Source organism: Stegodyphus dumicola, chromosome 8, assembly GCF_044657685.1.
Source record: "Stegodyphus dumicola isolate Sdum_Otavi_A_Nest chromosome 8, ASM4465768v1".
NCBI lineage: Eukaryota > Metazoa > Arthropoda > Arachnida > Araneae > Eresidae > Stegodyphus > Stegodyphus dumicola.
This window is the reverse complement of record NC_140775.1, coordinates 106946942-106974602: the sequence shown is the minus strand read 5'-3', so window position 1 is coordinate 106974602 and position 27661 is coordinate 106946942. Positions and strand designations below refer to the sequence as shown.

Sequence of the window (27661 nt, the reverse complement as noted above, 5' to 3'; positions counted from 1 at the left end):
TCAGAAGGTCTAATTTTGCGCCAAAAATAAGAGCCAGAATAAATTAGATAGGGGCAGTCATCTTGAACAAAATTTTTGCTAAAGACTAGAAAATAAAAGCAGGTGTTTCCTTGATACTTGATCTTTCTTTGCGAACGTCAACTTCGCGGAGGGGAAAGGACGGGGGGGAACGCTCTTACGCGTCGAAAAAAGTTGCTGTGTCAGTTGGTCAGCTGACGGAGGGAGCAATTTCGTTTCCGCCCGCTATTCAGTGCGGTCTTTAAGGCCAAATGATTGACACCTCTTAAGGGGTGCTAAAAGCAAGTAAAAGCCCTTTTAGAAGGGCTGAAAGAGCTATTTTGAAGTAGAGAAATAGTCAATTGACTTTAGATTTAAAAAATTAGGTTCAGTCGCCTGCGACTGTAAAGCTTCTTCTTAAAGAAGCAGGAGGGGTTCCTCCGGTCAATGACTTAAGCATTCAAGACTCGAGAGGCGGGAAGGGGAAGGAACGAGAAGTAATTATTCACATGCATGTCAGTGTGAGCATACCTTGCCCGTTTAAATGGGTTTGCAGCATAGTCCGGGTTGAGAACCGATCTCGGTCTCTTCCTAGATGAGGCGACTGCAGGATCATATGCAGCACAGGATTTGCAACATGTTGAATATTTTTGAAAAAGTTTTCCGAAAGTCGCTGTATAAAGCGATTAATGGGCATAATTTTGAGATCGTTATGAATCTCTTCGTTCCTTATATACCACGGAGCTTTGAGTATTTGCCGAAGCAATTTAGATTGAAAAGTTTGGACATGTTTTCTGTTAGTCAGTGCTGATGGGCCCCAAATGGGGCATGCATAAGTCAGAACAGGCCTTATGATAGACTTGTAGAGCAAAATCTTGTTGTCAATTGACAGGTCGCTATTTAAAGCGAAGAAGGGGCGCAGATTGGATTTGAGAGCCGTCGCATTCGCAATGATTTTTTGAATGTGAGGTTGCCAAGTTAATTTTGAATCAAGTAATACACCAAGATATTTATATGAAGAAACCCAGGGAATAGGTTCACCGAAGAGAATTAAGTTATCTAAACGGGGGATATTTCTTCGGATGAACAGAGTAGCAGCACATTTTGCGACATTGATTTTGATTTTATACAAACCGAGCCAGAGTTCTAAGGCTGAAAGGTAACTCTGTAGTGTAGAGATTACCGTGAAGGTGTTGGAATGTTGTGCGATGATGGCTGTATCGTCCGCATATAAAGCAAGATCGATACTAGGGGCCTTAGGAATGTCATTTACGTAGAGGTTGAAAACTGAAGGCGCGACGAGACTGCCCTGTGGACAGCCGTCATAGATTGGGCGGGGAGTGGAGAATTCGTGGTTAACTCGCACACGGAAACTTCGTCCGGTCAAGTACAAGTTAATAATTTTAATGAAATGAGCCGAGAAACCAAGCCGCATGAGCTTGTAGATAAGTCCGTCATGCCAAACCCTATCAAAGGCTTTGGCTACGTCAAGATAGACGATACCAGTTTTCTCTCGCTTGCGAAAGCCTTCATGAATGAATTCCACTACACGTAGTAACTGGTGTACCGTGGAGTGTTTAGCTCGGAAGCCGAATTGTTCCGGGATGATTAAGTTTTGATCTCGACAGAATTCATTCAGGCGATTAAGCAAGACATACTCGTAGATTTTTGAGAGAGACAAGAGCAGACTAATTGGTCTGTAATTGACGGGTAAGTTTAAATTTTGTCCCAGTTTTGGAATGGGCACGACAGCTGCAGTTTTCCAACAGTCGGGAAAATAGCTTCTCCTGAGCATTAAATTAATAAGGACCGTAATCCAGACAATAAACATTACGGGGAAGTTTTTGATCATGCGATTCGAAATTGAATCTATGCCGGGGGCCTTGTCAGGTTTAATTTTATCAATGTAAACCATGACTTCAGTTGGATCAGTTGGCCTGAGGTCAGGCGTGAAAGGTTGTGATAGAAAGTCTTCAACCCGTGAATGGATGCGCCCCTGTGTAACCGGGCGGTTACAGTAGGAGTCGTTGTTTGGTGTGAATTGAGTAGCAAGGCTGTCAGCAATAGCTTCGGCCTTTTCTGAGTCTGTGTAGGCCATCTGTGCGCCATCGGCGGTTTCAAGGGGCGGAATGAGCTTGTAATGTTTGCGTAATCGAGCGGCTGCACGCCAAATCGATTTGTTTTCAGTCGTTAGGGACTCAATATAATTTTTCCACTCCGCTTGTTTTAATAAGCGGGTTTCAGTCCTTATCTCGTTTTGTATCTTGCGAAATTGGACGCGGATACTGGGATCGCGCGACCTTTGCCAGATTCTTCGCAAGTAGTTCCGCTGCTTAATTTTGAATTTAGTCTCAGGTGGGAGTCTAGCACCAGGGTGCTGAATAGGTTTTGAAGCCGCAGCTCTCGCTTCTTTAAGTAAAGACTCCAGATTTTTAATCTGCCTGTCAAAGTCCGCATTGCTGGAAATTTGTATGGGAGGGAGTGCAGTGTTTTCCAAAATAAATCGAAAATCGTCCCAATTTGTTGAGACTCGCTCCTGTAATTTTGAGTAACGATTTTGAACATCTAAGGTTATCAAAATAGGATAGTGATCAGAGTCTAAGTCTTGTATCACTTCAATTTCATGCCTAAAGAAAATATTATAGAAAGCAGCCAGATCGAGTACTGCAGGGGACCCTCTTACAGGGTAGTAAGTCGGGAGGGTAGGAGCTATGATCTGCACATGGTTACTCTGGCACCATGAATTTAGACTAATGCCATACCTGTTCCTGTTAGGACAAAACCATGCGGTATGACGTGAATTTAGATCGCCAGCAATGATCAGGTGATTTGAAATATTCAAAAGTTTGTCAAAATCACTGACAGGGAAAGAAGGCCTTCCACGTGCAGTTGATTGTGGAGGTAAGTAAGCTGAAACAATTGTGAGTGGGGGAGAATTTTGAAGGAAAATTTGGATAATAGTCGCTTCCAAAATATTTAAATCAGGGGACGGTATTATGTGATGTTTGATCGAATGTTTCACATAAATACAAGTGCCACCACTCGGATTTCTGCCTTGTGACACCCTGTCCGTCGAGTAAATGTCATAATTCCCAATTTTGGGAGTATTCCCTGAGTTTAGATGAGTCTCTTGGACTAATAACACGTCAAGATCGTGTTCTACCACAAAGTCTCTTACTTCATGGATCTTGTTTTGAAGTCCATTGGCATTCCAGGAGCCAATGGTTAGTTCAGAGTTGGTAAATGAACTTTTTCTGACACAATTGAATATTAGGCCGTTTAAAAAGATTCCTGGCTGAAAAACAGAAGACATGGGTCTAATGAAGGTCGAAATTAATTTGAAAGCTCGATATAGCTTTCATATAAGTAAAAGGCCCTCATCAGAGCGTCTGCCTGCCTAAGCTTTGGCATAGCTCTTTTGAAGGCTTGGAGCAGAATATGCTTGTCTACCGTAGGGTCACGGGAGATTTCAATCAAGCATTTTAGTGTGGATGCGAAGACATCTTCGGAATCATTTGCACACTCTGCTGAGGTTAATACTGCTGGGGCTACAGGTTTTTCTGCGGCCGGCAGTCTTGGATTCTGAGCTCTGAATCCGTGCCCGGTGGCGTTCTTCACCGCCGTTGCATACGACGGTGAGTTGACGTCGTTAGGGGGAGCAGGCATGGGACGTGCTTTAGTAGCTTGTGCTTGGGGCTTAGAAGAACCTTGAGGGGGGGCTGTCTGAGCAGCTGCCCTATTTTTAAGCGTGGTTTTCTTTCCATGAGACCGCTTATTAGCTGGGTGTCGAGGACAAGATTTATATGAGGCTGGATGACTTCCACCACAGTTGCAGCAAGTTGCAGGCACATCAAGCCCCTTGGTGCACTCACGTGCGCAGTGGGGTCCAGAGCATCTCACACAACGGATTGGCAAAGTGCAGAGTTCCGAAGAATGGAAAAATCCCTGGCACCTAAAGCATTGAGTAGGGCCCTTTCGGCCGCGATAACGCTCAATGCTGACCTCTATGCCCCACATGTCAGTGACGGCAAACAGTTGGTCGAGGAAAGGATGTGGGATGACTTGTACATAAACAAGTGGCATAGGATGTCTGGAGCCTGGCTGGTAAAGCCGAACGCAGCGATGCACTTTAAATCCCAGTGACTCGATTTCCTCTTTGACGTCCTCGACATCAGTTTCCACAGGGAGGCCTCTGACTACAATTTTGACTGGCCGGTCCTGTTTAAGATCAAAAGTTTTGAATTGGATGCCGGCTTGCTTCATCCAACGTGTGACCTCCCTGAACTCCAGTTCAGTCTGTACAAAAATTTTTAAATATGGTCCAGTGAGAGTACTCTTAAGGTTTGGGTCAATTTCTCTTAAGAAAGACACCTGGGTCTTCCAGTTCTTGCTACTCCTCATATGAATAGCCGGGATTTGATTTTGAGGCTGTGGTGGAGGGGGGGGAACGCTCCGTGCCTGCTCGGAACTGGTTTCTCCCTCGGGGGTTTGCTCCTTGACGGGGTCACCGCCGTTGATGAGCCATTCTTTAATAGCTTCATACTTATTTTTACTGTTTTTTCTAGTAATATTAGTACTAGCTAAGTAAGAATTTGAAATAGAAGTATTTGAATTTTGAATAGTATTTTGGTTACTGTTACTATCCACAGTTAAATCAATTATGGGAGGTTTTCCCATTTTTCTGGTGGCGGGAGTAATAAACCCCTCAGAGTCCACTGTTTGCGTCTTGCGCTTACGGGCAGAAACAGGTTTTCCTCGGATCTCGTGGGTCGTTTTCGCCTCCGTTTGGAGAGGGAGAGGATTTTCAACGGCTGTAGCGGCCATTTTGGCTAACCGCTCAGTCTCGATGATTTTTAGAAATTCATCTCTGGTCGGAGGCAAGTGAAAGATAGGAACTTCTAACACGTTCGCTATCTCGTTGATCTTATGAAAAAGTACTTTACCAGCATTGTCAAGCTGATTGTAGCTGGCAGTATCCACAGGAGTCGGTGTTCGTCTCATGAAGTTTTTCTGCTTCTGAATTGATTCGAACTGATGTTTGAGTTCGTAAAACTGACTGACAAGTCTTCCCCGTTCATCATCCGGTGCAGGGGTGATTTGCTCTGGTTGCGAATTGCACACTGTAGTACACAATTGCACAGGCGAAGTATCCAATTTGGTATTTTGCACATTTTGCTGTGAAGAATCACAAAATTCCATAGTTGAAGGCTGTGTCGGCGGGAGCTCGCAAAGCGAGCGACCGTCCTCTTCCGCGTCCATACTCCCAAAGCTCTATGTTACGTCTAAATTCTTCTAACCAATAGCAGCGAAGCAGCTCTCACAGCAGGAGGTACAGCGAGTACGTTTTAGGAACATGCGGTAGGGTTCAGAAATACGCGAGACGGACGTATATATTCATTTTTTTTTCACGATGGCCACTGGCCACCGTTCGGAAAACATTTGCTGTAATCTGAGCTTTGAAGTATTTCCAGAGCATTATTTCTGTCATGCTATATTCTTCTATTGAGAAATGAACGAAGCGTTTGTAAAAAGCCCTTTTAAGGTTTTTCTAAGTTCGAAAAAACTTAAAAGCCGTGTTAAGTTTAGGTTTTCTCACTGAATCAAGGAAGGGTTCAATTACGAGTTAAATAATTATCACCGAAAAGAGGGTTCGGCAAAGAGTGACATTTGCACTTGTTATTATTATTTTAGTTTTATAAGTGGCAACACTTAGCGGTTTGTTTAGATTGTGGATTTGCGTTAACGAAATGGATAAAGGTTTCCAAGCAGTCAAAGTCGATTCTGTAACAGGCGATAGACAGAATGTTAGTTTTAAATTTACTAAAACTTCAGCAAAAACACTTTCGGGAAACCGTTTGGAAGATGATGTTAAAGAAAAGGACTACGTGTTGTCCATTGCCGAGAGTGAAATTAAGAGGTACTTTTCTTTTGCGATCTATACTTAACAGCTTAAGTGAAAATATTCATGATTTATATGTTACTCATGTAATTATAACTTATTGAATATTCAGCGCTATTATTTATATATTCTTTCAGTACTATACCAAAGGAAAAAGTAAAGGAATTGGTTATACCTATGATTCGGAAGAACAATTGGAGAACTTCGAATACAAATGCGCAAGATACTGGAGATGAGGATAGTAAAATCAAAGATCTTGCTATCCAAGAATTACTTAAAGGTAACAATTTTCATTTAGATTGTATGATGTTATATAAGTTAATCAAAACAAGGCTTTCAGATTTATCTTATGAATTATAATTTTCTTTTATTAAACAAAAGGTATACATATTCAGCAAGCTAGACAGTAGTTTCTGCATGCAAATCCATCTTTTAAGTAAAATAATCATGTCGGCAAATTTATTTCTTGTATTTTCGTTCTGTAATGCACATAAGACTATCATTCTGAATATCAGTATTGTTAGCAGGTAATTTCTAAAAATAGTACCTAACACTAAACGAGGATCACCACAAATTACCTGAGCTACTCCAAGCCAAAATCTTTCAACACTATCTCATGACTCTTAAACATAAAAAACCAGTTGAGATGGTGATCCAGAGACTCCATTTATATAGATAAATCACAACGTAATGTTGCCTTAATGGGTAAAGAATTTCAAAGTTATAAATGAATTGCAATTATTCTGTTTCTGTGTTGCATTTTGAATATAGGTTCTAAATTTGGCAACTTGTCAACATTTTGCCGATTTTAAGATCAGTATCTATAGAGGGAATTTTTCGACGATTTTTTTGAAAACATTGTAACTTGGATAAATTTCATTAAAATAATGGTAATATATTGAAATTATATTTAAAGAATAACATTAAAATAAAACATTTAGTTTTTTTGTTGTTATATAGTTCCATTTCGGCCACTTATACAATATTTTGAATCTGAAAAATAAACAAGGTATAATGCTATAAAGCACAATTGGTTGATCTTTACATTATGGTAACTTGGCGATTTTTTGGCGAAAATTTGGCAACCAACTCTCCTACAGCAACCCTCTATTTTTTTTTCCCCGCCGCCATTTTGTTTTCACGAAGTAAAGACATGTTTCTTTTCTTTTTATCTACTGAACACTTCTTCCAACAATCTACTAGCCGAATTACACTTATGCTAGAAATTTTATCAAACAAAACTGCTTAATCATGACAAATATTCACTGCAAAATTAGGAAAAAGTGCACAATACCATACTCCTTACGCGTTTTTCAAAATAACACATACACATAAACCATGTACACGCCGACTTATTTTTACTTAAAAAAACATCCCAGAATTATACAAAAATGGCATTGCGCACACTCTTCACTATATACATGTACACTGCTTTTTTCTCATAAATTATAAAAATTTCACGAAAATACATGACAATTTTCTCAATCTTTAAACCCGGTAAAAAGAACATATATGAAATTACATGATCGCGAAAAAGTATTTACCCTTTACAAATATCAACATTTCCACATATAAAATAAATAGAATATCCAAAAACTTTTACCTCTAAATCATCTATTACATTATACACGTCACCAACGAATTCATACTTCAAGCATTACGAATACTTAATATCAAATATTTAAATTATTTCCATGCACGTTTATTTCAACTTAAACGTATACCAAATTCCTACAAGCATAAAATTCACAAAATAACTATCATTTCATTAAAATATCACTAAACCATGTACACGTCGACTTATTTTTACTTAAAAAAACATCCCAGAATTGCACAAAAATGGCATTGCGCACACTCTTCACTATATCCATGTACACTGCTTTTTTCTCATAAATTAAAAAAATTTCACGAAAATACATGACAATTTTCTCAATCTTTAAACCCGGTAAAAAGAACATATATGAAATTACATGATCGCGAAAAAGTATTTACCCTTTACAAATATCAACATTTCCACATATAAAATAAATAGAATATCCAAAAACTTTTACCTCTAAATTATCTATTACATTATACATGTCACCAACGAATTCATACCTCAAGCATTACAAATACTTAATATCAAATATTTAAATTATTTCCATGCACGTTTATTTCAACTTAAACGTATACCAAATTCCTCCAAACATAAAATTCACAAAATAACTATCATTTCATTAAAATATAATTAAATTCAAAAACACTACTTAAAATATAAATGAGCACATACATTAAATTAATAAAAATTACCTTACAATCCTAATTACTTTAAACTAAATCATTGCTAATAACAATTTCCCCAATAATACCAAATTCCTTTCCACCTTACATTTACAACAATGCATAAAAATAAAATCCTCAAATAATTAAAAATACTAACTTACCTAATCTTCTTCAGAATCTTGATTACGTGGCGGATACACTTTTCTTACTTCTGTTTCAGAATCTTTAAAATCATACTTATCTTTCAAAGCAAGATACCAGGTAAAATAAATAACATAATAAAACATCTTTATTTCTCTTTCGCATAACCTTAAAAAACATTTATTACTATCCTTTTCAATACCACTAAATACCCATTTCGAATTCACTTTAGTTACGGCCATGGGATCCAAAAATTCACAAACACTATTTCACACAACACAGAATAAAGCCAAATACAAAATTGCCAGATTTTTTCCCGATTAAAGAACAATAATTCGTCCATTAATATCACATAACATATCCCATGATCTCTCATTTCCCTCACACAAAATAATGCGTAATCAGAACTGAATACTACTCACTTTCTTAACAAAGTCTAACTAACCTAATCTTCTTCCGAATCTTCCTTACATGGTGGATACACTTTTATTATGGATTCAATAAAATTACTGAACGATTTTTTTTCCGAATTTGATAGAATTTGATAAAAAAAAAATTCTCTTTATCACATCTACAATTCACTTTAGAGAGCGCCATACAATCCCAAAATTATTCAACCCTACTTCACACAACACACAATGAAGCTTAATACAAAATAATATACATCCACAGATACTTGTCCAAATTCCCCCCTTTTCTGATTAAAGAACCGTAATTCGTCCATTAATATCACATGACATATCCCATGATCTCTCATTTCCCCCACACAAAATAATGCGTAATCGGAAGTGAGTACTGTTCACATTATTACCAAAGTCCCAGGTAGTAACCTTTATCGCCTCCAAAATGTCGCCAAACTACCAGTTACCATATTGTAAAGATCAACCGCACAATTCACAAAACAGTTCTTAGTAAAAGCAAAATAGCTATGTAATTAATTAAAAAATCTTCTTTTAATTTTTTGTGGTAAGAATTTTTCCCATGTTATTGTCTCAGAATTCTCAGAAGTATGGAATATTTGAAGAAATTAGTGATCGGGGAAATTTGCGGTTGCTACTCACAAATATTGAGCCACACATAAATATACTCATAACATCTCATCAAATTCATCCAAGTCATTAATTCTTTTAATTTTATTTTAAACAAAAGTTATAATTTCAATAAACACTTCGGCTGATCTTTGGAATATGGTAACTAGTAGTTTGGCGACATTTTGGAGGCGATAAAGGTTACTACCTAGGACTTTGGTAATAATGTGAGAAGCACTCACTTCCGATTACACATTTTGTGTGAGGGAAATGAGAGATCATGAGATATGTCATGTGACATTAATGGACGAATTACAGTTGTTTAATCGGAAAAAGGGGGGGAAATCTGGAAATTTCGTATTTAGCTATATTCTGTGTTGTGTGAAACGTGACATTAATGGACGAATTACAGTTCTTTAATCGGAAAAGGGGGTTAATTTGGAAAAGCTTCATTGTGTGTTGTGTGAAATAGTGTTGATTAATTTTCGGATTGCATGGTGCTATGTAAAGTGAATTCTAAATTTTTAATGCGTTTATCTGATAATGATAATAAGTTGAGATTGTGTGAAAGGAAGGATATTACAAGTTTAAATGGCGGTGCAATAAATATGGTGAAAATGGACATTTTGTGAAAAGGAGTGTAAGGAAGGGTACGTGGTTTGCTGAAAGTAGTTTGAGTATAGGTGAAATTTTATTAATTTCTTATTACTTGGTGAATAGACTTCCAGTTAACTACTAGATTTAGGATTTAGAAATTAGCAGTAGTACTGCAGCGATGTAATGAATATTCTGAAGAAGATTAGCTAAGTTAGTATTTTTAATCATTTGAGGATATTATTTTTATGCATTGTTCTAAATGTAAGGAGTAAATAAATTAAAATGGTATTATTTGAAAATTGTTATTAGCAATGGTTTAGTTTAAAAAAATTAGGATTGTAATCTAATTTTTATTAATTTAATGTATGTGCTTATTTATATTTTAAATAGTGTTTTTTAATTTAATTATATTTTAATTTAATGATCGTGATTTTGTGAGTTATATGTTTGTAGTATTTTGGAATATGTTTGAGTAGTATACGTTGAGTATTTTCATGCATTTTTGTGAAATTTTTCTAATTTATGAGAAAAAAGCAGTGTACATGGATATAGTGAAAAGTGTGCACAATGCCATTTTTGTGCAATTCTGGGATGTTTTTTTAAGTAAAAATAAGTCGACGTGTACATGGTTTAGTGATATTTTAATTAAATGATAGTTATTTTGTGAATTTTTATGTTTGTAGGAATTTGGTATACGTTTTAGTTGAAGTAAACGTGCATGGAAATAATTTAAATATTTGACACTAAGTATTTGTAATGTTTGCGGTATGAATTCGTTGGTGACATTTATAATATAATAGATAATTTAGAGGTAAAAGTTTTTAGATATTTTATTTATTTTATACGTGGAAATGTTCATATTTGGGAAGGGAATATACTTTTTCGCGATAAGGTAATTTCATGTATGTTCTTTTTACCGGGTATAAAGATTCAGAAAATCGTCATGCATTTTCGTGAAATTTTTCTAATTTATGAGAAAAAGCAGTGTACATGGATATAGTGAAGCGTGTGCGCAATGCCATTTTTGTGCAATTTTGGGATGTTTTTTTAAGTAAAAAAAAGTCGACGTGTACATGGTTTATGTGTATGTATTATTGTGAAAAACGCGCAAGGAGTTTGCGATTGTGCACTTTTTCCCAATTTTGCAGTGAATATTTGTCATGATTAAGCAGTTTTGTTAGATAAAATTTCTAGTATAAGTGTAATTTGCCTAGTAGATTGTTGGAAAAAGTGTTCAGTAAATAAAAAGAAAAGAAACATGTCTTTACTTCGTGAAAACAAAATGGCGGCGGAAAAAAAAAAATGGAGAGTTGCTGTAGCAGAGTTGGTCGCCAAAAAATCGCCAAGTTACCATAATCCAAAGATCAACCAATACTTCTTCAACAAAATATTTTTTTTAAATTTGTAATTTTTATATTATCCATTTATGTAGCTTTTCCACTTGGGGGTCCATAGGCAAAGTTTGGGAACCACTGTGCTACACCATGAAGGCATGCGTAAGGGGGGAGAATATATATACTCTCCCTTTTAAAGGGCTGTGGAGGTTGAGGGAACCTAGTCACCAAAACTGTTTATCCAGTCACCTTATCCAAAATTATCATACGCTGCCTTTTTTTAGTTCGGCCATCATTTGTATAGTCATTAGGTTTATAAGTACAGAAAATGTGTAGGATCCGACCATTGGACCTCTTGGTTGCTAGTTGAATGCACTTTCCAGCTACGTCATGAAGGCATTCAGTAACAAGGGGGCAAATAGCCTATAATCTCATAAATTTTATTTTACTTTTTTTTTTTTTCATTTTGCACAATAATGCTGTTCCACATTTAAGGTGATGTAACTAGAGCAGATAAATAAAATAATTATATAGTAATAAAATGAGTAATAAAAATGAGACCTAGCACAGATTATCTCATAAGATACACTGAACTTTGCATTTGAAATAAATGTCATATTTTTATCTTGTTTCTTAAATTTGACATGCATTTCTTACATATTTTACAATGAATTTTTATTTCATATAGTTTTACTTTCTGCCATTAAATAAATTTTTTTTTTTTTTTTAGAAACATCAGAGCAGAATGAAAAATGGGAGAAGAGAGAGTTTAAAAACTATACAGTTACCATTCCCCTTATTATGCAGAACAAAATACCTGATGGATTCGAAACAGATGAAAAATTGGATGTTTCTTTAAGGCCTGAGGAACCCAAACTGGAAGATTATGAAAAGGTTCCAGTTGAACAGTATGGTTTAGCTATGCTTAGAGGAATGGGTTGGAAAGAAGGTGATCCAATAGGAGCTAACAGTAGCAAGTAATTAATTCCTCAATATTTTGTAAAAAAAAAAAAAAAAAAAAAAAAAAAAAATTACTTTGGAAAATACTTTTATTTAATTACTTATAAAAAATTTAAAGTATTCTCATTTTCAGTATTTAAGACTAAAAAAATAACACTTTTTCAGTTTATTGAATGTGTGTGTACATAGATAGATACATAAATTTATTCCTCTTTTTGTGCATTTATGCATGGAAAGAGGAATTGGCTTTGGAAGTTGCAAATTTCTTAATTATATTGCAATGTATCTTTATTATCTATAATATGTGATATATCTGGTTGTAACGAAAGTTTTCCACTAAAAAAAGGTTCTTAATAAAGTTAGTTAGCAAAAAAACATGAAAGCAACATCTTTAGTGCAGATAGTAATCACCACCCAAATCTATGTCTTTCTCCCAAAGTTTTTCTAAACTTTTGGCCCAGAAACAGATCAACCTCATTTCGGACATCCTAAGATAGCACCAGTAAGATGTAGCTGCAGGTATAAAGAAAGGTAGAAGTACAAAGGGGGCTATATGCTGGGTGTGGCAAAAGATCCAATTCCAGTATGTACAGAGTCCAGCTGGTGAATTCAGACACATAGTCTCGCATTATCTTGAGGGAGTAATATGTTTTTATTGCGCTGGAACGTGGTTAATTTTTCCTTGATAGCAACATCAATACAGACTAGCATCTCGCTGTACACCTTATTGTCGAGGTTTTTTTTTCCAGATATTCTTTGTGGATAAGATCATGGCAATTCCATCAGATACAAAGCATGATCTTTTTATTAGTCAGATTGCACTTTGTGACGCTAACAATAAACTCATTGGGTGGAGACCAACCCTGTTTTCAGTCTCTGTTGTTGAAGTAAATCCACTTTTCATCACAAGTGACGATCTGGTCCAGAATTTTGTCCTTGCATTGATATTTGAGCAGATTAGTGCAGGTGCGAACATGTCTGTCCTTATCTGCTTGAATCAGCTCATGTGGCACCCAGCGATTGAATTTGTATACCAGGTTTATGTGATGCATAGTGTGACTAATAGACATGGCACTAACATCTAACTCCTTAGCAAGCTCTTGAGTGGTTGCATACTGATCTTCTTCCACAAGTTCTTGTGGGCATGCCACATCAACATCAGTAGGATGACCAAAGCGCACTGCTTCTTGAATGTCATAGTTCTTGAGGTACCAAATATCCACAGCGTCATATGATACAATATTAGTACCTAAAGCTGTACACATGATTTGGTGACATTTTATAGCTGACTTTTTACAGCAGAACTGGAAGTAATTAATGATTCTAATCTGTTAGCATTATATTTGCATTTCAGACGCCCTGTATTTAATGATAACAATATTTTTTACAAATTTCATAACACAGTGTTCTATAGCTAGTCTCTTTCTTTCAAATGCCAAAAATCGTTTGACAATATATGGTTAAACACACCAGTGTGAACTGTTTGCACAGATGATGTTTGCAATTGCAGGAAACTTTCATTAAAACCCAATATATCTATAATATCTATTACATTCCATTCTCTATGATATGTGGTTAAGAATGGAACAATTTTTCTATTAAAAGAATTAAAATCAGCAGTATTCATTTATTGTTCAACTAATAATAAAGTTTTTAATTTAAAGAACAGTTTATTTAACTAATAATAAAACTTGAATTAATATAAATATGACTATATATTGACAGTGCAGGATTTTTGTCTAATATGTGAAAATTTCTGAAATGTATCTTAAATTATATCATTATTTTAGAAACACTTGATTTTTTTAACTACACTGGGAGGGGAGGACACTGTGCATGTGTGCAGTCTCCCAATTGCTTTACTAGTTAGCAATACTGGCTGCTGTATTGATATGCCTGGGTTCAAATCCAGGAGAAGGCATGGGTATTTTTAAGTGATAGTGTTTGTGTGGCATAAGGGCATTTAAAATGGCTAAGTGGTAGGGAAAGAAGAATGGAATCCATAGCCTGGAGTGCTATGTATTAACCCTTAGCTACGTGGCCATCTGGCATTTGTTCCACAGCCAAATCTTTTTAGCATGATTGCGCTTAAGATGCTTCTCACTTAAAATAAGACTCCGTTTCACTCATTCTGCTGCGAAAATGTGACGAGCTGCTGGTAGGCAGTGGTACAAAAATGTGTGGAGCGCTAAGGTTTAAAAATTAGGGCAAAGTTGTGTGGTTAGTACAGTTTTCATATTTTTTAAAATCTCAGAAATCAGCCTTTTTGATTTAATATCCTCTTGTATAAAGTTTGTGCATTTCAAATGCCTGCCTGTGTGATCCTGAAGCAGCATCTTGACCAGTAATTCTCATTTTCTTGTGTAACCACTTTTAAAGGAAGGATTTTCTTGACAACTTCCTTACACTTTTGTCTGTAATATATAATATACAACATAATCCAGCTAATTGTACATAAATAACTTAAAGATAACATTTAGACTAAGATCATGAACAAAAATTTAAAAATAAAAATTGGTTAGATTTGTGTTTAATTATTTTTTGTGTTGTTATTATTTTCAAATATAAACATGTTTTCAGAAATAAAATTTCAGATTATGATTGCATAGAAGATTGATTTTACATTATGCGATGTCTGCATTTGATCTACTGATGTAATTTATTTTGATATTTAGCATTCCATCTTTGATATGATTAAAATCAAATTCCTCATCATTATAATTCGCTTCCGATAGTGAAGAGAGTGACACACAGGTTATGGAAAACGAAAAAATTTCAATTGACAAATTAGTCGGTATTTTCGACTCAGCAATTATAGGACTTGAACAGCGGAACTTTGTAACTGAACAAGAAATTATGTCTGTTTATAGAATTAAAGAGAAAGTATTATCACATAAAACAAAGCAACTTAAACTACTTACATTGAAAAGAATGTTTAATAAAGTAAACAAATAAATATTAAGCTTTTTTTTTTTTTTTTTTTTTTTTTTTTGTAAATTTTGATACCCTTTGGATCATAATTGTTCTTTATTTCATAAATTACGGTTTCATATTTTTAATTTTATAATTTCTGCATGCCATCTATGAAAAGTTCTAACATCCCCCATTCTTGCAAAGGGATTATTTGCATTAATTTTTTATGTTGCATTGGAAAAATTCTTTAAGAAATATTAATCTTAAAAAATATAAATTTATTAAATATATTAAATAATTTTAGAGAATTTTTACTTTATATTACATGATTTCTTCCTTACTATGTAATGCAGATTTTTTATCAGCAAACAGTTTTATTAATTCTCTTTTTACTTCCTTGTAAAAAGTAAAGGAAGTACTGTAATCAAGAAAATTTTCAGGTGTCATATTTCAACAAAAATATCCATTCTGATCTCTATCAAATGCAATTTAACAATGTTTTTACATGACATCTGTACATAAGGACTGAATAAAAGACTCTTTTCCCCCAAATGGATTATAAAATTGATTTAAAATGGATTCAAAGAGATTTTTTTTTGTGATGTCTGTATGTATGTATGTATCTCGCATAACTCAAAAACGAGTAACCTCAGAACGTTGAAATTTTGTATATAGGATTGCTATAACATGTAGTTGTGCACCTTTCTTTTGAGGTTGCAATTGGCCGTATCAAAAGTATAGGAATATGTATACCCAATCTGTTACTCGGCTCGGTGAGCTCAGTTTCTTTATTCTTATAGTTTGTAAATTTTATATTTTCTGCTTTAAAAATAATTGAATTATGTTGTTCTTATTTTCCGTTTAAGGTTTTTATGCCTTTAGTTAATCTGCATGCAATAGTTGTAGAATTATCAGCAATTTAAAAGTTGTTTAAATTCAGCTAAGCCTTTTTTTTTTTTTTTTACCATAGCAGCCATATTTGTTTAAAACTGAGCAAAATAATGAATTAAATCAGTTTCTTCACCTTCAGTGTTCTTTTGGCAAGTGGGACCAAAAGTAAGCTTTCAGTTTTGTGCACCAAAAAAAACGACTTCCTTCTTGCACTCTAGCCGAAGAAACTAAGAAAGGATTTTTAATAAAATATTGAAATTGTTGGAAACAGAGCAATATGCTGAAAACTTAAAATATTTTTGCTCATTTAGAAGCACTAGCCACCTAAAATAATTATTATACACTGGTGTGCAAAAATTAAGGACGAAGTCAAAAAATTAGCATATCAGCTGAACGAAGAGGCAGAGCGGACAGAAAGACCAGTCAGGAGATTAAGTAAGGTGATGTACGGTAGCACATGCGCAGATATGCAGGTAGACGTAATGGGGGAGTGTCTGAGTAGTATAAAGCATGTTGTCGGTGTAAGATCAGTATTTCTGGCAAAGAGATTGCATGCGTATAGCAGTTAAAATCACACCGAGTTACTGCCTCAGCAAGAAATGGCGAATAATCAATCTGTTAGACGACATCTGGATGCTTTTACCTGATGTCGAATCATTGGGAAGTTGGAGGAAGGCCGCAGTGTGACAAGTGTGGCTGCAGAGTTTGGAATTGCTTACAGCATCATTTCACGACTTTGGAGACAATTTCAAACTACAGGAACAGCTATCCGAGGGTTTAGTAGTGGTCGCCCACGAGGAACCACACCCACAGATGACCGGTATATTGCCTTACAGGCCAGAAGAAACAGGCGGCAGACAGCGGGAGAAATCGCTAGACAGGCGACTGGACGACCGATATCGTGTTTTACCGTGGCCAGAAGACTGCACGGTGGTGGTCTGTTTGCACGACACCCTGTACTGTGTGTACCTCTAACGCCTGCCCATCGGAGAAGGCGTTCTCTGTGGTGCCTGGAACACCGGAATTGGAGAGACAATGAATGGGGACGAGTACTCTTTACAGATGAGAGCAGATTCAGTCTGAGTAGCGATTCTCATCGCATACTTATCTGGAGAGAGCGGGAAAGCCGCAATCATCCCTCGAACATCATTGAAAGGGACAGGTATGGAGGTGGCGGTGTTCTCGTTTGGGGAGGCATCATGCTTGGTAGTCATACAGACCTTCACATCTTCGACGCAGGTTCAGTCAACGGGACCGGTTATTGTAACGAGATTCTTCTTCCATATGTGCGTCTTTTTAGAGGCGCTATGGGTCCGCAGTTCCTTTTCATGGACGACAATGCACCATGTCATCGCACAGTAGCTGCCGAACAGCTCTTAGAGAGTGAGGATATTGAATGTATGGATTGGCCGGCACAATCTCCGGATCTCAATCCCATTGAGCATGTATGGGATTTTCTAGGCAGACGCTTGGCAGCTTGTACCTTACCACCAGTAACGATTCCGGAGCTTCGATTGGCGCTGCAAGACGAATGGGCAGCAATGCCTCAACAACTCATTGACACCCTCATTCTCAGCATGGGCAGACGCTGTGAAACCTGCCTAGCAGTCAGGGGAGATAATATCCCCTATTAAAGACCGGATGTTTCTTGCTGGACACCCATCACAGGGATGTTTCGGCCTTCAGTCGCATTGCCCTCCATGCTACTTTTTCAATAAAGCTTCTTTTTATCCCTCTGATTTCTCTTTTAGTAAGTGTTGCTTACGTTACTCATGTCCTTACGTATTGGGGATCTTACGGTATTAAATGTGTTGATTTGGAAAGCTTTTGTACAAAGGTTATATTGAAAAAACCGTCTCGTCCTTAATTTTTGCACACCAGTGTAAAAAAAGATGTATGATTATTTTAGTCAGTTCTTCTAATGTAATTTCATAAAAATATTTAATATTTTATTTAAATTATTATGAATTAAATGCATTTATATTTAAATCAAGCAGATTAAACATTAAAATGAAATATTAAGAACAGCATTTATTGCTTTTAAATTGCTTAATTTGTTCATCAGTAAGAGAGATGAAATTTGATGTCTTTTATTTTGCTGAATGGTAACAAACACCCTGGCCTGTAAAAAATAGCAGTGGCAGACATGTTATATTTGCATAGCCGAGTTTGTCAATTTAAATTTGAAAGATACTTTGGCTGAGTGAAAATGGATTTCTTTCAAATTTCTGAGTTTATTAATCAAAGTTTTCTTAAATTTTCACAAAACATAGAATAAATTAGGAAAGAAATTTAAATTTCATACTTTAAGTTGCATTATGTTCAGTGGAGGATTACATGTGTTCAAAATTTGATGGCACTAAATGCTGCCAGTTTTCTACAGTGGGAAGAGCATGCATACATGCATAATATAAAATAGAAACCTGAAAACATATACTTAGCAATATAGTAAGTACTATTTAGGAGATTTTATGAAATTTTAAAAATCTGCCATATTTTGTCAGAACTGCCTTTGACAACCAGAAACTTCATATTATGTGGGGGGGGGGGAGGTTTGTAAGACCATCCTTGTTAGGCTTCATTTAATTGATTATATTAAGGAAATGAATCTTCAGGAAATTAATAGTATAAAAAATTCATATGTAAAGAAAAACACTATACTTATTTACTAGATATATTATTTTATATAAAACAGATATTTAAAAAATAGTGTTGGAAATAAAGCAATCAAAAACAATATAATTTAAAGTAATATTCTATTGTTTTAAATTGGTAGGTGTTAAGTTCTTATGTTCACTAAGAAGTATTGTGTGTGTGATTATGGCAAAGCCTCGAGGGCTATCTGCCTAAGAGAAGGGATGCCTTCGTGGAGGACTTTCAAAGGGGAACTGGCTCGTATACACGTTACACATGGGGAAAACCACGAAAACGCCCATGCAGCCAGCCCGTTCGCGGGATTCGAACCTCGGACCGAACTACCAGTGTTCAGCGGCTTTATCGCTCGGCCGCTGGTGGGCCTCACTAAGAAGTAATTTAAGCATTTAAAAATATACAGTCTTTAAATGTCCTGTAACTAAACCATAAATTTTCGTGAATAGCCCTTGAAAACTGCATGAATTTATTTTTATGAAAAATATATTTGCTGAAATAAGAGAAGACCTTAATTTATATGTATTATTTGTATTTATTTATTTTATAATAATAAAAATATCTTCATATATTTAGAATTGTGGAACCAGTTCAAGTACAGCTTAGACCAAAAGGTTTAGGTCTTGGAGCTGATGCTTCAGCATTAAAAAAAAACCAAAAAAAGGAAAGTGATGAGAAATTAGCTTTAGTTAAAGGTTCTTATGTAAATATAACTCAAGGTTCTCATAAAGGAAGTTATGGAGAGGTAACTATTTTGAAGTCGTTTATATGTTTTTCTTTATCTTCTCATTTCATTTTTTGGAATTTGTTATGAATTTATTTATTTATTATTTTAGGCAGTTGGTATATAAGATGTTACCTTGTAATTTCCCGTTTTTTTTTTTTTTTTTTTTTTTTTTTTTTTTTAAACATAAAACATAAGGGCTGAATACTTTCCAGTGTTCTGCACTTAGCCTTACTGAGGGCTTCCAATGCCAGGGAACAACTGAACATTTTGCACCCTCCCTTCCTATTTGCCAAGAAGGAAAAACATTTCATTCTAAAATTTCGTAACATCAATTTGGCACTCTGTGGATGCTGCACCCGGGGACAGATGTTCTCCCTTACTTCCCCCCTAGCTACGTCCCTGCCTATCTTCATTATTTGTAGATCAAAATGTCCATTATTTATAAATCATGTGTAACATATTTTTTTTAATGGAAGTATTATCTATTTTATAGTCAAAGCAACCACTTCTAATACTTCTGTACTGTTTAGATTTAGTATGCTTCTTCATTTACCATCAAATCTAGCACTTCCTTCTTTTTTAGTTCTAAATAATGACAGTAAGAATAACAGAGAGTAAGACCTAGGAATTTAAACCTGTTGAAAATTAAATTGGCACACAGTTGAAATGAAATTTGATATCATCCATTGGAATCATACCAATAAGTTGCATATGCGTAAATGTAGAAAAATATAAGGTGCAGGCAATTATCAAAATATTAAGAAAGGATTATTAACAAATATGAAGAGATAATTACAGTACAAAGTCCGTAATCCGGACATTCATTATCTGGAATGATCTATAATCCGGACCTCAAAGTAACACACTTTTTTTTTGTATGTTTTACTCATGCGCATAATGCGTTTACATGTTGCATTTAATGGTTAACGGACGGTATAAGCTAGGCTAAAATTATAGTTACTGATTCTAAGGCATTTCAGTTAATGTTGCAGATTGCGCTGTTCCTTAATCTTCTAATTGGATCCAGATTGGATTTTATTATTTTTTGCAGACTGTTAGAGCAATTTTATAAATATTAAGCTTGAACTTTCGATTATGTCAAAAAGAGTTTCCAATTCTGGAGTTGCCAAAGGTTCTACAAAGCGAAAGCATGTTTCTATGTGTATCAAACAAAAAGTGGAATTATGGTTCTAGATCCAGAAAATACCGCTTCCGATAGTGAAGTGACAGAGAGGTTATTGAAAACGAAAAAATTTCGATTCACAAGTTAGTCAGTATTCTCGACACAGCAATTACAGGACTGGAACTTTGTAACTGAACAAGAAATTATGTCTGTTTATAGCATTAAAGAGAAAGTATTATCACAAAAAAACGAAGCAATTTAAACAACTTACATTGAAAGAAATGTTTAATAAAGTAAACAAATAAATATTAAGTTTTTTTTTTTTTTTTTTTTTTTTTTTTTGTAAATTTTGATACTCTTTACATCATAATTGCTCTTTATTTCATAATTTTAGATTTTTATTGCATAATTTCTGTGTGCCATCTTACCAGATTTAAATTGATGATCTATAATCCAGAAAAACCCCTAATCCGGAATCGCTGAAGTATCGGCGAGTCCGCATTACGGACTTTGTAGTGTATTTAGCAATATCAAGAGATATTTTTATTTTAGATGTGCTGGCATTGTGTTGCAATAATCCAAATGAAGAAATAATTAAACCTGATTAATTTATTGTTGGGCAGAGGAATTGACCTTAATTAAGAGGTGTGAGAAACAAAACAAACTTTCTAAAAGTGTGGCTGATAGATTCCATGGTAATGTTTGATTTTATTTTTGCCAAAAATCAAATCTGAATCTGAAATCATAAATATATGTGCTTTATTTCAGGTTTTAGGATTAGATGAAGAAAATGCAAGGGTTATTGTCAAGTTAAGCAGTGATGGAAAAATACAGACTTTTCCAGAATTCTTTGTTAATGTTGTTAGTAAAAAAGAGTATGACAAAGAAAGCCGAGTGATAAGTAATGTTTCTTTATTTGTATTTATATGAATTATTAGTATATTATAATGTATAAGCACAAATTATTTTGTATGAAAGATTCAGAAAAAAATTTCTTTAATTCTTTTACCCCCGCTTGGAATTATTAGATCGAATCTCATATGAAAATTATAAAGATAAAGAATGTAAAGTCAAGCAAGAGCAACACACTGAAGCAAGAGATAGTGATAGAAAACACAGTACCCAGAAAAATGATAAAAGGAAGTCTGAATCAGATTTTCCAAAGGAAAAGAATTCAGATGAAAGGCATAAAAGTTCAAAGAAAAGACATCACAGCAGAGAGAGGGGGTAAGAATTTGCATATATATTTACATATAGGTGAATATATTTACATTTCTTTATTGTATTTAACTGATGGTATGTTTTAAAATTTTATGTGTCATAAAGAAAGAATATTTTATGGTAAAAATATCTATAATTTTGTTACGAGGAAATTAATTTTTTTAAAAAGTTTATTAATCTATTTAAATTATTAGTTATGTAACAGATATGATAACAAATTAGTTATATAGCATGGAAATGTATTTCTTATATTTAAACAAATAAGCGTACTCAATTTTATAAGTTTATTGAAATATTTCCACGTTGATAAATCTTAAAAAAAAGGGGGGGGAAAGGAAATCCAAAAAGTTTCAGATTTTATATTACACCCAAAAGGGTGGTTTTTTTTAACATTTTATGTGTTATCTTTATAAAATATAATGTTCTTCACACTAAGCCACGTAAAATTCAATTCAACAGCAATATGACAAAATATTTAAAAGCAGCATATCTTTAGAATTTCTGATACCCAGTCTCACACGCTGGAGATAAAAATGTTTTTTTCCGTACAGTGTTGCCATTGCTCGCTTTGAAATCTTTGAGTTTGATAATCACAAATTCATTAAAATTTTACAAAATTTGAAATAGATAATAAAACAAATTGGGTATTCAAAATTCAGGCTTCCAAGTGCCCATGTTTTCTGTTGGAGGACCACATTATTGAAAATTTGATGGCTCTAAAAACTTGTTTTTTTCTCAATGCAAGAAACATTCATGCAGTCAAAAGTGAGTCAGTGAGTGTCAAAAATCATATGCAGATGACTTCCCTTTTATTATTTCGTGAAAGAAATGTAATACATTTATGATGTGTATTGTTTGTCATTGTCTTTTTTCAATTTAGCGTGGTGGAAGAGCCAATGTTTTTAAACTTGTGCGGGCACAAAAACTCCAGGACAACATGAGTTGTATTAGAAAAAATTTTTAAATTAAATTTTTTTCTGGAAACAAAGAACCAAAATTTTATTTATAAAGAATGACTATTCTCTGTCTTTTTACTGGAGCACAACCTGCACTGAATGCATTAAATAATGGTGCGGCTTTATTTAGGAAAATGTTTCCCAGTAGTGAAATTAATAAGAAATACTCAGGTGTGCAAGGGGAAAAAGGCTGCAATTGTTAAAGAAATGGGTATGAAAAATAAGTCTTCAGTTGTTAAAACAGTTCCATTTTGCTTCTATGAAGTTCCATTTTGCCTCTCTATGGAAGCAATAGTACCAGTTTAAAAACTATTCAACTATTTATTTTTTTAATTCAGAGTCTTCAGAAACGAAGTGTGGTTTACTTTCTGTTCCCACTTTAGAAGGGCATTTGACAGGCTTTAATATCGCACAGCTAATTATTAAAACTTTAAAAAAAACTTCAACTCAAAGTATGTTATCCAGACTAATTTAAGGATTTCATTTTCTATCGGGGTATTTGAACTGAAAATACCAGTTTTTACAATTTAAAACAAAGTGATGTTCAGTATTATTATTAAAATTGCTATTGTTTACTCATTAAAATTATTTGTGTACATCAATAAAGCAAAGAACTCAAAAATTCCAAAGATCAGTATATATTATACCTTACTGCTATGCTTATTTAAAAAAACTTATTCTCTGTATAAATTATTTACACATCTTGAATAATAATATGTTGACAGCATCATGCATTTTTTATTTGTGAAATAAAGTAGTAAATGCTACTTATTGAGGTTAATACTCAGTTTATATCATGAAGTTTCAGGGAATCTAACATTTATGAACTTTTATGATTTTAAATAATGTGTTAATTTTAGCATATCAATTATGACACATTCTGTCATCTGTGACTTTTTATATTTAATATGATGGGTCTGTAAAGAGATAGTGGAGCATTCATATGTGATACACTGGGAATGGAGAAGTTAAGTTGTTTTCCTGCGTCTTGGAAATTATAGAAAACACACCTTGTGAACAGACTGATTAAAGAGAACATGTCTAATAATGTTGATTATTTATCACTTCAATATTTGTATACAAGTATTTTAGGTACTAGTATAAAGTAGTACAAAATGATAAATTCTTCAAATAAATTATCATCAGTATTTATTTATGTATATAATGACTATGTTAAATCTTATAGTGAGTTTTGTTGCCATATAATAGATTTTGACTTAAAATTTACAATGTTCCAGAAGAACAATCAATGAATTTTGGAATTGTAATTATGGGCTAGAATTTCAGAAAAATCATAAATCTCTTTCTCTCTCTGATGTAAGAGTTCCTATTTATATGTATACTTTAATATTTTATTAATTAGTAGTCTTAGTCTGATCAATAAAGTGAGTGTCTTATGTATTTAATGTAAAAATTTTGACTTCCATGTTTTCTCTTTGAGGAATCTATGACTAAAATTCAGTTTATTGCTGCATTTTCTGATGAAACTTTTTCTCAGGCTGTGGAAGAAGAATTTTCTCCTCTGAGTCTCATAATTGTGTGACTTGCAGTTTTGCTGCAATGATCTGGGGAGAGAAACTTGTTCTATGGTGTTTAGAAGCTGCTCTATTATTGGTTTTAAAGGTAAATTATGGTAACTATGTACCAGACACAAAAGATTTAATCACCTGCCTATGGTTAATCTGATTCTAAGAAAATATATTTTTTTCCTCTTGCTCTTTCTTATATTTATTTAGGAAATGTTACTACTCATCTTTAAACTTACATGCAGCTGAAAACTTAAATAGTAATAAAATGTGTTTTTCAGAACTTCAAGCAGCTGAATGTTTGAGAAACGGTAAATTTAATTCTAGATTTTCTGATTATTTTTCCTCCTTCTACTACTTTTTTCATTTTTTGCAAAACATAAAATTTGAGTCAGTTGTACATTAAAAGATTTTTTAGATATAGCAACCTTATGTTGAAAAAGTGGGAAATTCTTTTATTTGCAATTTAATAAGAAACAAGGAAGAATTATGCATATAATTTTAAAACATTGGCATTTTTTTATTCTGCAGATGCTTTTCAAACATATTTATTTGTTACTTGATTTGTTAAAAATGTTCATACATTCTAATACTTACAATAGTTAAAGATATGAAAATTATTATATGATAATATCAAGTTTTATTTGTGAAAAAAGTGTACTGTATATGTTATCCAGACTATATAGAAATATAAAACATAGCATTTTTCATTTTATGGTTACCTATTCATTAAAAAAATACTCCCCAAAAAAGCAAGTCGATAGTTTAATTTTGCTTTTTTGCATTGCAGGAAAACGTGAGTAATTATGCTCTTAGACATGGACATTTTCATTTTATAATTACTTATTAAATTATCCATTCAAAGGTATTCCAAAAAAGAAATCAGCGTCTTCTGTATAATTTTGCTTTCATGGCATATTAGAATAAACTCGTAATTTAGATATTGTACATCTGAATCTTATCTAATATTTTTCATATGCATACATTCTTATAGCGAAGATTATTCCTATAAAGTTACTCTTGAATCTCATTATTAGACTATTAACATAATAGCTTGTTTTATATTCTATTTCTAGTGTTGAAAACTATATATCTGGCAGTGAACATAAAAGTACAAAATCTTGGGTTAGACCTCAATTGAGGGTTCGTCTTATTAATGACAAGTACAAGAAAGGAAAATATTTTAATACAAAGGTATGTGCAGTATTTAAATTTAGTTATTTTATTAAGAGTAATATGTGCAAATAAAAGTGTGTTTGATAAAATAATATAATTTATCGTAAAGCACTGGTTTGCATGAGATCTGTATATTTGACAGAATTGTTTCAACCTCACCATGGTGGCAATACTACTATTATGCAGTTAAGAATTTTAGTTTATTTTTATAAAAAGTGAATGAAGTAAAGTCATAACATTATGTCAAGTAATTTCTTTTGCATAATAGTCCCCACATTTTTGTTCCCCCTCCCTTTAAATAATCTTGCTGACAACTTTAATGTTAACTGCATAAAGTTTATTGAAATACAACTGTATGAAAAGAGGTACTTTTGAATATTATATGCTATTGTTGTGCTGTGTTACAAACATGTTACAAACAAATGATTCATAAGATCTTTTCAATATCTGCTTTAATTTTTTTTTTTTCATGTTTAAAGATTAAAATGCATAAGAGCTTCAAAAATTATGTTATAAATTATTTTCATGGAGCAAATAAGGTTTTATGCATAATGGTCAGGTATTGCATTTCATGAAAGACCTTTGTAGAATCATTCACAAAGGAGTAGACATGCAATGGAAAGATTTGAATATTCATTGTTATTTTTTAAAATTGGAGAAAGTTTTATTAAATTTCAGTCTATCAATGAAAAACCAAAATTCGCTGTAAAGACTAGCTTATTTTATACAGAGTAAATAAATTGTATTTACGTATTGAAAATCTCTTGAATCTTTTATCTTAGTACATTCAATTCTCAATTCAGGAAAAAATTTAATGTATTTATTTAGTAATAATATATACTAAAATTGAAGGAAAGCTATCTGACATAAAAAAGAATTATTTAGAATCTAAGCAGACATAAAAATGAGAAAATATATTTACTCAGATTTTAAAAATTGCTTGCTTAAATGCTTGGATTTTATATGTGAAAAGGTGTGCATGTGTGTAATCTTTGCATCTGTCAACATTCTATATATAGCCAATGAAACATTCATGACTTAAAATGGTTTTAGCAGAATGTCTAAATTAAATCTGTTCTTGATACATAACCACTATTTCGAGTTTACTATATTTGCATTATTTGCATGCGCTTAAAGCTTCGTACCAGTGATCTCTATCTTTTCTTCTTCTTCTTGCAGGTCCTTTGATCAAATTCTGGTTTTAGGAAATCATTATGATTGTTTTCTTTTTAACATTCATTTAAACATACTGTGTCATTCTTATTGCATCCATAACATTGATGATGTCTGCAGTCACCTAAAGTTTGGAAATGTATTCTCCTCCCTTTCCAAATTTTAAATGATTTCTGTATTGAGAAATTGGGATTTAATCTTTAATCACTTTAACGTAAAAAATTTTTTAATTATAGTTCCCCCCCCCCTTTAAATAGAGTGTATGGAATAAGCTTTGTGCTTATTAGGAAAAAAAGGAATTATTTTTGTCAATAAAATTAAGTTTTTCAGATTTCTTTGCTCTCTGGCCTATTTGCACTCGATTTTGATTACGTTTTTGACTAAATCAAGACCAAATACAAGGTTGTTGATCAGCTAATTTTATGTTTAACTTTAGCTTGCTTCTCTTCTGTTTTGATTTTTAATATCTTTTTCTTCAGACAAATAGATTTGTTCATTCCTTTCCCTGAGCTTCATGGAATGATCTTTAGCAAGTAGTCAATATTTTTTATTTCCATTTTGATTATTACTAATAGTGTCATCACATGTAGTTTATATTATATAACTTCTCAGTTCATTTTCTGTTTGAATGTTACTGCTGTTATGGGTAAACATTGAGGGAAGAGTCCTGTTTTGTTAATAATGAAAATACCTATTATCTCTTAAATTAAGAAAAGTGCTTCTTAATACACTGTTTATACATAAAGGTACAGATACAATTTCATCCTAGACCTTCCTAAGAATAATGCTATGTTTGTTTTGGAAGTTTTCACATCATTCATCCTTGGTTTTAAATTCATTGCTGTGCCCAAAATCTTCAGCATTTCTTCACTGGATTATTTATTTTCTGACAGAAATACATAGTCATGATACGGCAGAAACCTTTGTCCTCTACATTGGCATACATTTGAAATATAAAGTTTTTTACTTTATTGTTTTTAAAGCTTTTGTCAGTTGAATCTCTATTCTGTGAGATTTTCATACTCCAAAAACTGCCAAATTTGATTGCAACTTCACTTATTTTCATCAAAAGTATATTCATCCAGTTA

General features: G+C 33.5%; 1 protein-coding gene across 1 annotated transcript in view; it reads left to right on the top strand.

Moving 5' to 3' along the window:
• The first annotated feature begins 5710 nt into the window (after nucleotides 1-5710).
• LOC118198648 (G-patch domain and KOW motifs-containing protein) overlaps nucleotides 5711-27661 on the top strand; it is a 35491-nt gene continuing 13540 nt past the window's right edge. The window contains exons 1-7 of the mRNA XM_035370387.2: nucleotides 5711-5914; nucleotides 6034-6176; nucleotides 11989-12235; nucleotides 19248-19416; nucleotides 21290-21422; nucleotides 21550-21748; nucleotides 25301-25418. Of these exons, the coding sequence (XP_035226278.1) occupies nucleotides 5745-5914; nucleotides 6034-6176; nucleotides 11989-12235; nucleotides 19248-19416; nucleotides 21290-21422; nucleotides 21550-21748; nucleotides 25301-25418 (1179 nt within the window). The 5' untranslated portion in view covers nucleotides 5711-5744. The remainder of the gene's footprint in view (nucleotides 5915-6033; nucleotides 6177-11988; nucleotides 12236-19247; nucleotides 19417-21289; nucleotides 21423-21549; nucleotides 21749-25300; nucleotides 25419-27661) is intronic.